This window comes from Schistocerca nitens, chromosome 6 (genome assembly GCF_023898315.1).
Source record: "Schistocerca nitens isolate TAMUIC-IGC-003100 chromosome 6, iqSchNite1.1, whole genome shotgun sequence".
NCBI classification, from domain to species: Eukaryota; Metazoa; Arthropoda; class Insecta; order Orthoptera; family Acrididae; genus Schistocerca; species Schistocerca nitens.
Genome location: NC_064619.1, coordinates 164,397,752 through 164,411,893, shown reverse-complemented (window position 1 = coordinate 164,411,893; position 14,142 = coordinate 164,397,752). Strand labels below are relative to the sequence as shown.

General features: G+C 37.1%; 1 protein-coding gene across 2 annotated transcripts in view; it reads right to left on the bottom strand.

Moving 5' to 3' along the window:
- Nucleotides 1-590: 590 nt before the first annotated feature.
- Nucleotides 591-14,142, bottom strand: part of LOC126263030 (carbohydrate sulfotransferase 11-like) — a 396,515-nt gene continuing 382,963 nt past the window's right edge. For both annotated transcript variants that reach the window (XM_049959997.1, XM_049959998.1), the window contains 3 exons: nt 6,884-7,072; nt 5,904-6,061; nt 591-1,010 (listed from right to left, as the gene is read on the bottom strand). In XM_049959997.1, coding sequence (XP_049815954.1) covers nt 908-1,010; nt 5,904-6,061; nt 6,884-7,072 — 450 coding nt within the window. In that variant the 3' untranslated portion in view covers nt 591-907. The remainder of the gene's footprint in view (nt 1,011-5,903; nt 6,062-6,883; nt 7,073-14,142) is intronic.

Below are 14,142 nucleotides of genomic sequence, written 5' to 3'. Positions count from 1 at the left end.
AAAAATTGGATACTTTTACCATTTCTGAGTTGCTTAGCATTGAAGTTAGCCAGTCAGACCATTGCACAAATTTAAGCAGCCTGCCAGAGATGGTGTTGCTATATGTGTTCTTCATTTTGTTTCCTGAAACTAAGCAAGAGAGTGATACAAAAATTGGACAAGGGGCAGTAGTAAGGATCCAACCCAAGCCAGAGGCTACGCAGTGTCATGTGCTGTCATTTGCGCTATGAGACACTAACTGTATCTGACTGATCACTTGAATTTGTGTGCACGATGGTCTTGTTGACTAATTTCAATGCTAATTAACTTGGAAATGACGCAGTATTGAATTTTTTTAAAGAATTATTTCTTAGCAAAGCTACTCTGCAACACTCTTATAAGTATTTCACACTGTATCTGACCACTCTATGTTACACACCTACTTGCTACTCCCAGAAAATTTTAAACATCAATTGCAGTTAGAACATGTGTGACTTGTAAATATTTCTTTTAGCTGATTTTTTCCTAAATAACACAATTACTTTCTTTGCTTGAAAATATGAGCATTGTTTTCCAGAGCAAGGAAACTTGTTCACATTATCAAAAATACCTTCAACATCTAACAAATTTTATTTGGAACAAGCAAATTTTGTGTACATATTTACATTTAACAAGATTACAATAAATAACTGTTGATAAATTATTTATATTCAGTAGGTAACCCGTTTTGATAATAGTTAACAACAGTCCATCATTGATATTTAGCTAGTTTACAACTATTAAGGGCATAAAATACTGGTACTCAAAAATTACATCTCTTAAAAATCTTGGTAAAATGAGCTATTGCTCATGGAACTGAGCAATAACAGTCTCTTAGACTCGGCTATGAAGCTGGAGTATTAGCTTCTGAGCAGAAAGGACTGGACTTTCATACGGTGGCGTGCACATCGAGAACAGTTGCCTCAGGAGTCTCTGTTATCGCCAACTCCAGGTATCCTTCCAGCGTGTAATTAAACAGCGTGAAGTCATACCTATCAGAAAAGAAATAAAGCATTAAAATAGCATTACAATGTTTCTGCCTTCACAAATGTCAACTGTTTGGGGAATCAGTACTCATTACGTATAGTAAGCATAAAAATATACGTATAAAGGAGAGAAATTGGAAAATAAAAGAAATGTCAGTAATATGTAAAGTGAAGGAAGAGCAACCACTGACCTACAGCTGACTGATGTGTGGTGCATAGAAGTGGCAACATAAAACAGTATTCACACCAGCTTTCGAGCAATGGGGCTGCAAGGGAGAGACTTTTTGACATGGAATGGGTGATGGCTGTCATGTGGTTGGAGCACTTGATATGAACAGGCATATGAATGGAACCATCTCAGAGGTGGAAATCAATGCCTAGGAAGGTTGTTCATTGAGTTGAGAAGGACAAGTTGAACCAGATTTAGGAGTAGGTGTTGAGGTTGGCAAGGAAAGAGCAAGGGTTGTCCCTGCCATAAATGCAGATTGTAAAAATTTCATCAATGTATCTGAGACAGGTGAGGGGTTTTATTTGTTGACTGGGTATGAAGGATTTCTCCAGATGACTTACAAAGAAGCTGACATATGATGGTGTCATGTGAGTACTGATGGCAGTACCACAAGATTTTTTTATGAATTTGGCCTTCGAAAGTGAAGTAATTGTGGGTCGGCATGTACTTGGGAGGGAGGATTAGAAAAGAGCTGGTAGGTTTGGTATCAGGAGGCCATGCACATATGGGATTTTGGTGTCTAAGGATGCTGTATCCACAGTCTGGCAGCAATGGGACTGGATGTACTAGCGATATTTCTGAACCAGGGGAAAAACTTGATAGTGTCAGAAAAAAAATTTAAAAAAAATAGATTTTTCAAAAATTTGTTCATTTTGTAGCACACATGTATGTTCAAGGAAATATGAGACATGTTATTTGGTCTTAAGTGCACCAAAGTGCAGTGCCATGCCTCTTCACACAGCTTTCTTTTATTGCATGTCACAGTATTTTGCTCTGTGAAATTCAATCATGTATACTTTGTAATGGAAGCCATCAAACCTATATTCAGGATAGTGGAAATTAAAATGCCCTGTGGTGACTCTCCTGCTCTCAGCTGGCTGATTTGACATCCTACCCCCTTAAAAAAATCTAACAATTAATACTGAGTGTGATTATGTGTAATCAGGAGAATAAGAACTATTCAGAAAATTTGCACTCTTCATTGCCTATTAGCTAATAACTTTCTCTTCTGTGTGATGTAAAATTATATATAGGAAACAGATAACCAGTAAAAACAAGAGACAAGCAAAGCAGTACCGGTATGCATTTCTTCAATCCTTAGGTCCCTGCATTTTTTTCTCTCTAATCTTGCTACAGCTTTACATGGCATGCTTTCCATTCTGTAAAAGAATCTATTACCTCATCAAAGTTTGATAAACATTTTGCTACATGAAAAATCAAAATGTCATTGGGTTTCTTGATTTGATTACATTTATTTTGTCACTGTCTGCTAGATAAAATGAAATAGGCCTTTCTAATATTGCAGCACTTGTAACACATGTCAAAAGAAAGACTGTTTTGGTGCAAATAGTCATTTTTATCTACCCCATTTACATAAATAACGTGACAGAATATACGGTAATTCACAAAGTACCATTATCAAATGCCTATTAAGCCTACTACAAGAAAAAAGTTTTATGCTTTGAAATAGTTTTGTGTTAGGATATAGTTTCACATTCAGTTTCATGCTTCAGATTCTCAAGAGTAAGATCAAAAAGTAGTAGTACAGATTTTTTATATGAATATGGGATCATCATATTCTTCCATATAATTTGTATGATGTCACCATTTCTTCTCCTTCCTCATTCTAGCAAAAAATCTTCTCATCACAGATTCTGTCAAAACTTATTCTCCAGTTAACTTCAATAACCGTGCCAGAATCACCAGTTTAGTTATCCCACATTTATTCTCCGGATAGGTGTTATTACATATTGATAAAACAGTTCTTTGCTATTCCTAGAATAGAACATAAAGTAGCTGCTAACTGGGGACTGTACAACTGGTAGTTTAGTGATCTGGCAAAAATTTTCTATCAAAATTTCCTTTTCTTGGATACACCAAGAAGAGTAATATGTAATCTTTATTACCTGTTATTCCGGTTAGTTGTTTATTTACACTCAGGTAGTATGAATCTACAGATTTTGCTAATAATTATAACAATGCTGATCATTCACATACCCAGTCAAACACACAAACAAACAGTGATTGACATTCAGGTTTACTCAGCTCAGATCTTATGGCCCTTCCGTTTTGTCTGCGGCAAAGATTCTTATTGCTAGATTCCCCTGGCAGAGACATCACACACACTATGCACATATTCAAAAATCAACTTATGATTCATTCACATATCAACTTAGAATGTGTTCAAAAATGTTCAAAAACCAACATGATGCACTTCAAAATCATATGAATAATCAATAGACTAACATGCTGTAGCGGTTCCACCTGCTTTATTTATCTTCATTTGTTGTCCTCAGTGTTGATGTACTGGCTGAAATATAGGGTTGTAATTTGGACACTGTCTACTATAAATAATGTAGCTGACAGATACACAGTTGTGCTTCACAGTACTTTAATTTCATTTTTTCACAACCTCCCATGTACACTTTTATATGTGTATGGCCAGTGCACTATTTTTTAAACTTTCCATAAGCCTCATTAATAGTTTGCAGGTGAACCTCCACATACTGCTACAATGGTTTACTGTTGAACATCTACGAGCAGTAAAACCTAACCACAAAGTTCATAGTTCTTGAAGAATAATCAGGTACGCATGGAAACAGACAATGTCACTGTTTTAACATATGGCCTGATTGTTTAACACTTATTACACTGTTAAGTTGAAGCATTGTTGTTGTTCTAACCAGCACAGGTTACTCGTCTGAAACTCAGCCGTAGACTGACTGTCTCATGACCAAAAATCAGGCCCTTATATATCCTCACAATAATATGTACTGAAACTACACATTGTTCAAAGTGAAATTTACAGAAACTACAATTAAAGCTTCACTCATTAAATTAACTGAATAAATAAAAAATTGGTTCATTTTAACAATTTCTTCTACCACAAGAGTTAGGCCGAATTATTTTTTTAAATCATGAAATTAACAAATATAGTTATGGAAACAATACTTTTGACAAAACTGTTAATTAATTTTGGTTAATGAAGGGCTGGCTTTGCTAACATGTTTTCGAATAGAACCAAATAGATACTTTAAGATTACTAGTATTTGTTCCTCCAAATGTTTGTAATTAGTAAAGAATTTATATTTATTTATACGTCAACAATAGAATTTAAGTTACGAAACAATTACTGATTTCACCCTTTAATGAAAGATACTAACTAGGAATAGTCAAAATAAATTAGAAAATAAAACTAAGCACAAAATTATATCTGGTGTTATATTCTTTAAAGCTGAGGACCAATCTTTCTTTATTGTGAAAGTGCAGATTATATTCACTTGTGCTAATGGTAAATAGTTAAAAGCAACAAAATGAATTTAAGGAGGTAGCTGGCAAAACAAGAGGGGAATTAAAAATATCCCAGCTTTCTTCATTACAATGCACTGCATAGTAGGCACTTTGTGAAGCAAGGTTTTGTTCATGAAGAATATGAATTTGGCACCCTCTGAAATTGCCGCCAAGGGCACACACCCTGGGGAGGGGTTTAGAAGAGGAAGGTGAGGCCAGGTTAGAAGTGAGGAATTCCTGAAAGGCTAAAAGCAGATGACTGGGTGCATGAGGTGGAAGATCATGGTAGGAAGGGGGCTGGAACTGTTTTAAACAAGGTTCTATGTGGGGTTTTGGTTAGCAGTTGTCAGTGTCGTGTGTCATGAAGAAATGTTTCCACCATGGAAAACGGGTATAGGAGAGAAGGTCCTTTACAAGTCTGGCATGGCTAAAGTTAGGGTTTGAGCTAATGGGTATAAATAAGAAATATGGGATTTTGATATCTGTATCTGCTAACTGAGCGCATATCAGTCATGCTTTACTACATTCCACAAAGTGTGGTAGTTCATGTGTTAAGTAGTAATTAATATATGCCTGCTAGACCTATAAATATTATTCCTTATTATGTTGAATGCTTGCAGTTGTTATGTATTATAAGTTTCATTGTAATTAATAGTGCAGAATTTGAAAGTTTCAGTAGCAGTTTCAGTACTAATGTTTGAACTGTATTAATTCTATACCAACTTCTTTTTGAAAGGATGGTTATACACTCATTAAATTTCTAGAATTAATTTATTCTTGATAATGATGACAGAGCTTCAAGGCTGTGGACTAATTTATCTGAAGAAAGACAGCAACCAACAACTTTATTCTTAAACGTTATAAAGGATTAATGACTGCTGGTAGAGGGTTATTAAAAACCCAATATTGAAGCTCAAGCCTTTTGTAATGTGCAAACTTCCTTTGGCAGAACTTATGTTTCAAGGTCAGAGAGAAAGGTTCAAATCTCAGTGATGAGGAGGGTTTCATCAGAAGTCTTCCATCCTCCGTTATATATGGGATTGGATTCTCCGTATATTTGCCTCTACCTGGACACATTGCAGTGTGCAAATCAGAGGAAATCCATTACAGAATTCTATATGTTCACAACTGAACAACTACCTTGTTAGGTAGCCCCTCCTAGTTAACAAAAACTTGGCACTTATTGTGGTATAGCTTTTTTATGCATTTATTTGTTTTGAGTGTTTCAGTTTAGTGCTATGCATGTGATTTTTATGACTAGGTACTTATTACCTTCATTGGTATCTACAAACGTTACTTTTTCTTATCATTCTGAATTTTTATAGATATTTTATTCCTAGTTCCTTAAAACAATGAAAATTGAAACAATTTTATCTTACCTGTATATGTTATACAGCAGAAGAATTTGTGCTTTTGTTAATTGAGAAAAGTAAGCATCTTCAACCTCTGTAGTAGTTCGTCCTTTTGCTTGATTTTTCTTTTGAGGCTGTATGATATCCTGAAGATTAGCTAGGTGAATGAGGAAGTTCTGGTCCTCCTGCAATACAATTGATTACAGACTTCAATGAAACTGAATTTTATCAAATAATGATGATTTTTATTGTGCAGTTGATGGGGATGAATGTTTATGTAACTACCAAGATTTGCTTGTGCTGAGTACCTTCTACACATGTGTCTAGAAAACATATTCTTGTTCCTAGCAGAAATGTAGAAGGATAAGTAGACATTAGGAGAGCAGTGACAATAGGATGTTACTTGTGGTTTTGTTCTGCAGCTTTTCAACTTATTTACATGAAGTATTGTGGACAATTATTAGTTCCAGATGTGAGATAGACTTTGGACTCTCTTCATCTATTCTATGCAAAAATACAGTTTCCTTATTATTGTTCTCAACTGATTTGTAAAAAATATTATGAAAATAAATGTTTTATTTGTACTGACCTAGATATCAACTGTGCTTGAACATTACACTAGCAATCTCTGCATGTATTTTCTGTATAAAGTGGTTGTCATTGTAGGCATGACAACAAATGTTTGTCAACCAGAGGAGAAGTGTTTATTCAGTGCTATGTACAATCAAAAAGTGTAGTCAGAACTGTGATAAAATGAAGTAGGAAAATAATAACTATCTACCTGTCAGCTCTACATTAATATTATTCAAAATCTTTCAAATTGTTTATTTACAAAATATAAAAATCAAGTTTAGTAACTGCAAGTGAAAATATTACTGCCAAGTGTTGAAAATCTTTTACATTTGTTTTTTCAATTTCTTAAGATTACTACTTTAAAAAAAAAAAAAAAAAAAAAAAAAATTTTGAAATGTTCAATAATTGGAAGAGAAGAGCTTGAAACACAATACCTCAAGGGTTTCAAATTTTGCAATGACATCAAATGGCACTTGGCATGGTGTACAGAACTCTGTTATAGGAGTCCAGTGCATGTCGAACTGACTTCCTTTCCGATATTCATCCACAAGAAACTGCACAAATTCTGAAAATGTCGGCCACCGTGGGTTCTTTGGGTTAGTTTTCTTCTGGGTGCCAACAATCTGGAAGAATAAAAATGTTCATAGATATTTTAATTGTATTTTTATCATAAAAATGAAAAACTGTTATTCTTCTCATCACTAACAAAAAAATGTCACACTCTATTTTGATTCCCAGGCAAAAGGTATGCCTAAATGATTTTGCATCACATCATATGTTTAAAGTATTGTACATTTTATTAACAGAGCATCTGGAATAATAGATAAGTGTTAGCATCACTTATTTCTTTGTGTATGCAACTACGTGGAAAATTTTACATTGTACTTCTTAGTAAATTGAAGTCTTGCTGTTTCTTAAGACAACATTTTTTCCTGTAAGAATAATGCACAAAAACATGTAACTGTTTTTAAAAGAGAGATCTTTGCCATGTCGTAAAATGTAATACGCACCAATTGTACTAATACAGGATGAGCTAGTGGAAATTAAAAAGAGGAAAGATCTTGTAGTGAAGACATAGGAAGAAATTTCTTACAAATTCTTGTGTTTTTTAACAATGAACTGAACTATACTTTTCTTTAACACTATAATAATTTACTAGAATGAGAAATTTTTACTGTGTTGAATAGTACACAATGTGAAAAATCAAAATCATGTTCTAGGCTGGCATTAATATGGATACCTGCTGTTCATTTGGCACATCAGCCAGTACCTCTCAAATGCAAAGTTGAGAAATTTTACAGCTCTCATGAGTAGCTGACAAACAAGAAAACCTGAGCAAATTAATTAATTGTGGCTCAGTGGCAACATTCTGCTCTGAGTACCTGGGTGGGAGTGCTGCCACTGTAGAAATACTAACCAGCTAGCTCACATATAAACTCTTCAAATCAGATCCTCTTCCTCAGATGTTCATTATATTAATGAATGTCCAGGTGCTTCAGTACGCTGGTGAAGCAGTGTGTGCCAGCTGATGACTACAAGACAGAGATCAGTTGCAAACAAGATGATGCAGCCATCTGTCATCCACAGGCTCTGTGCCAGTAGCTGCAGGCTCCCGCTTCAGATGAGCTTTGTGTGCAGTCATCTTGGTGCCTCCACTCCACTTGGTCACCTGCTGGGTAGCATCCATCTGTTGCTGGTCACCTCCCTGGTGGGTTGTGAGTTCAAGCCTAGGCCAGCTTGCTACCCAACTACACTGTCACTCTCACCTGGCCTATAGGAGCCTACATTGTTGCTGATTATCACTGAGGCATGCACATGCCACCATCTTTGGTCATAATGGGCATCACAGTTTAAACACTGTCTATTCCTGTGTGTTGTCATTGCCAACCACAGAGCACCGGAGCCACCAGCAGTGACTGCTGTCATCCTGCACTGACAGTGTGGCACTTTTGTCAGACTTCCTCAGCTTCACGGATGTCAGCAGCTATGGCTGCCCCCATGCATTGCCTGCTGGGTGGGTGAAATGCTGACACCAACATGCCACTCGCTCATAGCCACCTATGTCACCGAGGCCAATAACCTACTCTGTGACTATGGCTCCATCCTTGTAATTAACATGAATAAAGAATTAATATAACCAGGGATGTTTTACTGATGGTTTGATTACAATTCCAGTCACCTCCGCAATTGAAGTCCATGTCTAGACTAGGAGATGATGCTTCATTGTGATTTGCCATCAGCCAGTTCACCTGTCATCATAGGGGTTACATCCTGATTCCTATGTATTAGTGTCAACTAAATCTGAACAGCCATTTGTCAAGAGGACAGTCCCATTGCGACATCATTGTCAGTTCCTGCTGTGAGTCAACTTGTTCTTCCTGACATCTTTTGTTCCTGTGCACAAACACAGCAGGGTGAACTGACTGATATGCAAGTATGCAAATGCTGTTTTTGAGTGCAGAAGGGTAACAGTAGAGAGACTGTTTATGGATAGTGAGATGCAAGCAGTGTAATCTGTCAGGCCATGAGTTGCCTTGACTCAGTCAGTAATTGTGACATGTAGTAGGTGCCAATGTTATGGGCATGAGGTACGTTGGTATTCATTGTTGAGATGGGTGATGATGTGATGGAAGAATTGAGTGCATTTCCTGTTGTTATGTTTGGGTGCCTGTAGTGGCTTTCCACATTCTCTTGTGTGTTCTTTGTGGTATTGTATTGATTGGCGGGTAAAGCTTTCCCAGATGTCAGGATCACAAACACAAGTGATGGACTCAGGAAGTGATTGAATCTTTTGGTGAAATAGGTAGCTCAGTCAAGTAGAACAATGCTGCTTTGCAAAAATAAGCAGATACTTTGATGACAGATAACATGTTTATGCAACAAAAGATAGTGGAAGTAGAGGAAACAAAAGCTTGATCAAGTGTATTCACTCCTTTATTGGATTTGACTGTGGCTATTCTGTTTACATTTTTTTTTTTTTTTTTTTTTGGCAAGGCAATTGAGAATGTGTCAACATTTATAGATGATTTGGAAGTTTCTGCAGCTCTGGGCAACTGGAAAGATGAAGTATGGTTACAGAAGGCCAAATTACACTTAGTGGGAGAGGCAAAAACGTACTTAATGTACCCTGATGTGTTGAATAAAATACATATATTTGAGCAACTTAAGAATGGGCTTACTAGGTACTACTGCAATCAGAACAGTACCAAATTCTTCCAGAAGCACTCAGTGGAGTATCCCAAAAGCTGATTTTTTTTTTACACCAGCTATGGCGAGGAAAGTACAGATGGAAGACTCAAAGGATTTGGCTGCTGCAATAACAATGTGAGTGCAGGAGAAGTGAAGCATTTTTTCTATGGAGGTAAAATTTATAGATTTGGCCATGTGGTCTACATTTGGAAGCAATGCCGCCTCAATACTCAAGTGCAGAGTGGTAGAACATTGCATTTTGTAGTGTAGGAACAGGAAACAGAATGGATGTGGGCATCATAGGGAGCCTTAAACCTTAATGGGGGCTGCAGAACTGCCAGATCGCTTTCCCATTAAAATTAAATGTTATGAAGACATATGCAGAGATAGAGTGTGGCATAGCTGGTGTAATAAATGGAACAGAACCAAAGTTTTTGGACATGAGGGCTCACATTTGGTGGCAACTCTGGGCCTCTTGGCTAAGAAAGACTGAATTCTCTGTGTTATAGGCGATGCAGGATAGGGGGCAATGATATGGAAACACAAGGTTCAACACTGCTCAGGTTCCATATGGGAGTTCAAAAAAATTAAAAAAAATGGTTCAAATGGCTCTGAGCACTATGGGACTTAACATCTATGGTCATCAGTCCCCTAGAACTTAGAACTACTTAAACCTAACTAACCTAAGGACAGCACACAACACCCAGCCATCACGAGGCAGAGAAAATCCCTGACCCCGCCGGGAATCGAACCCGGGCGTGGGAAGCGAGAATGCTACTGCACGACCACGAGATGCGGGCCCATATGGGAGTGAATCATTTTCAAGAAAATATGTAAATGTTGTCCCATGTAGGTGAAGGTTGTTGCACAATCCTGAGGTCAAATTTCTTAAATAAATGTCATACAAAAACTGATCTTTCATAACAGACTGTCAAACTCTGTGCAACATTTTCCAGCTGGGAGAGACTGCTGCAAATGATACAATGTCACAAAGTTCTGCTGTCATGAGGTTAGGACTGATTAAACTGTGTACACAGTCATTGAGGCTCAGGTTGCCTTACAGATCGCTGACAGGAACTGGGAAACCATTTTGAGTGTGTGTTCTGACCTACCAAGTAATATTTTGTGTGTAGTAGAGCTATTTAGATACTTCTCACTGTTGTCTACATAAGAGCATCATTTGTGTGTAAGAAGTGAATGGAGAATATATTGTTTGAAATGTTACTGCTCGTTTTCATTCCTGGGGAGTACTTAACTTGGGCACAGTTCTGTGAATGTGATCTGCCAGTCATAAGTTTATAATCAGTTTTACTTTTAAATCTTGTCTTGCTGTATCTCATGTCACTCCTTGAAGTTGTAGCCCTGCAATGCAGTGTCACTCATGGCTATAATGAACTTCTTACCCTCAGCAGGAAAGTGCTGTGATAATGGAAAATTATATGTGCTACCAACTAGCTACCAAATCATATAACCACTTCTTTTCAAAATCCTTTTGTATTTAACAGTTCTCATAACACTTTCAACATATCAATTAAATATTCAAATTTAAGCTCTTAATGACCAAAATCAATGCCATCAGAGCATTAGCATCCCAAAGTCAAGAAGTAAATTAGTAAGTAATGAAGTAATTCTGTACAACCTTTTTTTTTGGGAACAAATGGTTCCTTCTCCATAAGTAAAACACTCGCCCTCCATCGCGTCCTGTGGTTGTGCTAGGATTACATTTGTATTTCATATCCATGCATAAATAAAAACTATGTACACAGTAAGTGGTCTTTCTTCTAGCACCACTACCATAAATTAAGGTTTCTACATAACCATCTTTCACTGGCACAGCAGAAAGGAAGAGGGACGTGTTGCTACCTTGAATAACGACATGTAGCTTCACAGGTTCCAGATCGTACAGATAATTTAGGTTCTAGCAAGATGGTTTTGGAAAAAGGCTGCCATAAGCAAACCATCAATACATGTGCACTACATGAGAAAGTAGATATTTGAAGAGAGGAGATGTGGTAGCTAAGGAGAAACTATTAGTAAAGTTTGCAAATTTTTTCAATCCTAGTAGACCATTGCTGGTGACACCCACTGCAAAACACATAATTCTAACAGGGACAAATCTCAGTTTTACTGGAAAGTATGTAAAAGACCTCATCTTTTGAAATCAGTAAGGGAGAAATTTATCGTTCAGCACATGGATGATGCCACTATTGAAGAAAGTAATAGCATCTGGGGAGAAATGGTTATCATTGTGCTTAAGAAATCATCAGACAGGATGAAGAAATACAGGTTCTGTTGCAACTACCATTAGTTTAGTGCTGTTTTTCAATCACGGTTGCAAAACATTGTTACCACCGGTTGAAAATAGTGCCAGAAGACCAGTCAAAGACCACATTTACCATCCCCTGATGCCATTACAGTTACCAATGGGTGCCTTCTGTGCTTAACAATGCACCAGCCACATTTAAGTGATGTTAGATAGGGTGTTGAGAGGCTTGAAGCCACATCAGCGATGGTGTACTTCTATCATATTATTGCTTTTTCCAAGGATCTGAAGGAGGACACACAGTGGTTAGAAGAAGTTTTTATGAGGATGTGTGTGGCATGCTTAACATTAAAAATCAAAAAGTGTCACTTTGCATCAATGGATGTGAACTATCTAGACAAGCATTTCTCTACATTTTAGTAACTGAAACCCAATTTTCAGTCATAATTTTCATCTCCCCCCCCCCCCCCCCCCAATCCTGCCCACCATCCCCTTCCTCATATATATGCCACAGCAAGTGGCAAAATCAAAAGACAATTTAATAATAAATCACTCTTTGAATTTTAGGAAGGGATGGATGATGAGTTTTCTGCCTTGAAAATAAAAGAATTTTGTAAAATATTAGCATTTTCAACATCCTATCTGTGCCAAACTGGTTTTTATGCATTTGTTGCTTTGAAGACAAAAGATAGATGTCAGGTGAACATAGAAAACGAACTCAGAGTGTCTATTTCTAACAAAACAATACTTTGAAAAACTTTGCTCTGCAAGTCAGGTTCAAGACACTCACTAATAAACTAAACTCATTTTAATTTAGTGCTGAAAACTTGATTATTAATGCATGGTGCAGTACTCATGCAGTCCTATTTACAAGTGCATATCAGTGTAAACGAGAATTTTAACTTTTTATTATGTCAAAATGTGTTCTGCTTTGCTTTCCTTTCAAATGTATTAATCACTTTTTTAAATCACATTTTCTTTTCTTTTCAGTAAGCTCATGACCCCCATTTAGTGTTATCACAACTCCCGGGAGGGAGTGGGGTGGTGAGGGTGGGGTCAGGTGCAACCCACTGGTAGCCAAAATGCTGTAAGGACTGACCCAAGATCAATATGTGCAGTATGTGATTTCCTGCTACCACAAACTATGACACAACTATAGCCTTTCTGGGACTATCAAGTTACAAGGGTGGTTTGAAAAGTTCTCGGAATCACCACGAGAGGTCAGCGCTAGTTCAATGAGTTGTTCACGTGATATTAATCTGACTGTTGCCTGTAAACATATGCCACGTGTAAACATGTGCCACGTCAGTGCTCTTGGAAGAAAGCTGTGGCGGTGACATGGCTCTGTTGTTTCCACATAGTGATTTGCAAAGATGGAAAAAAATCGAGATTCAAGCAGTGATTAAGTTCTTCATAAAGAAAGGTATGAAAGCAAAGGACATTCATGCTGATTTCCAGAATACACTGGGGGGACTCTGCTCCTTCACATACAACTGTTGCCAAGTGAATAAATGAATTTAAATTTGGTCGGGAGAGTTTAGATGATGATATGCACAGTGGTTGGCCAAGATGTGTCACTACTCCAGAAATCAGTGCAAAAGTGCACAAAATGGTCATGGAGGATTACCAATAGAAAGTGCACAAAATTGCTCATGCTCGCCAGATGTCATCTGATACAGTACATCACATTTTAACTGAAGGATTAGAAATGAAAAAAATTATCTGCAAGATAGGTGCTGTGACTTTCGATGCTGGATCAAAAACATGTGCCATTGCCATGGCAAAATTACCCAAACTATATGAATTGTTGCCACACACATCTTATTCGCCTGATATGGATCCATCAGACTTCCATCTCTTCCCAAAACTGAAAATTTTTCTTGGTGGATGAAGATTCACTTCAAACAGAGAATTGATAGCTGGAGTTGACAACTGTTTTGCAGGTCTGGAGGAAACTCATTTTCGAGATGGGATCAAGGCAATGGAACATCATTGGGCCAAGTGCATTAATCTACAAGGAGATTACATTGAAAAATAAAAAAAGTTTCAGAGATGTAAGTACTTTTTTCTATTCTGTTCCAAGAACTATTCAAAGCACCCTCATATTGTAGCAAAATTTGTAAAGGGGTTTGCTGACATCACCAGACCATTTTGACACAGTTATTAAAGAAGGGTGTCAAGCATCACTCAAGAAATTACCCCTGTATTAATATTCCCAGATTATGAAGAATAATTTACCCT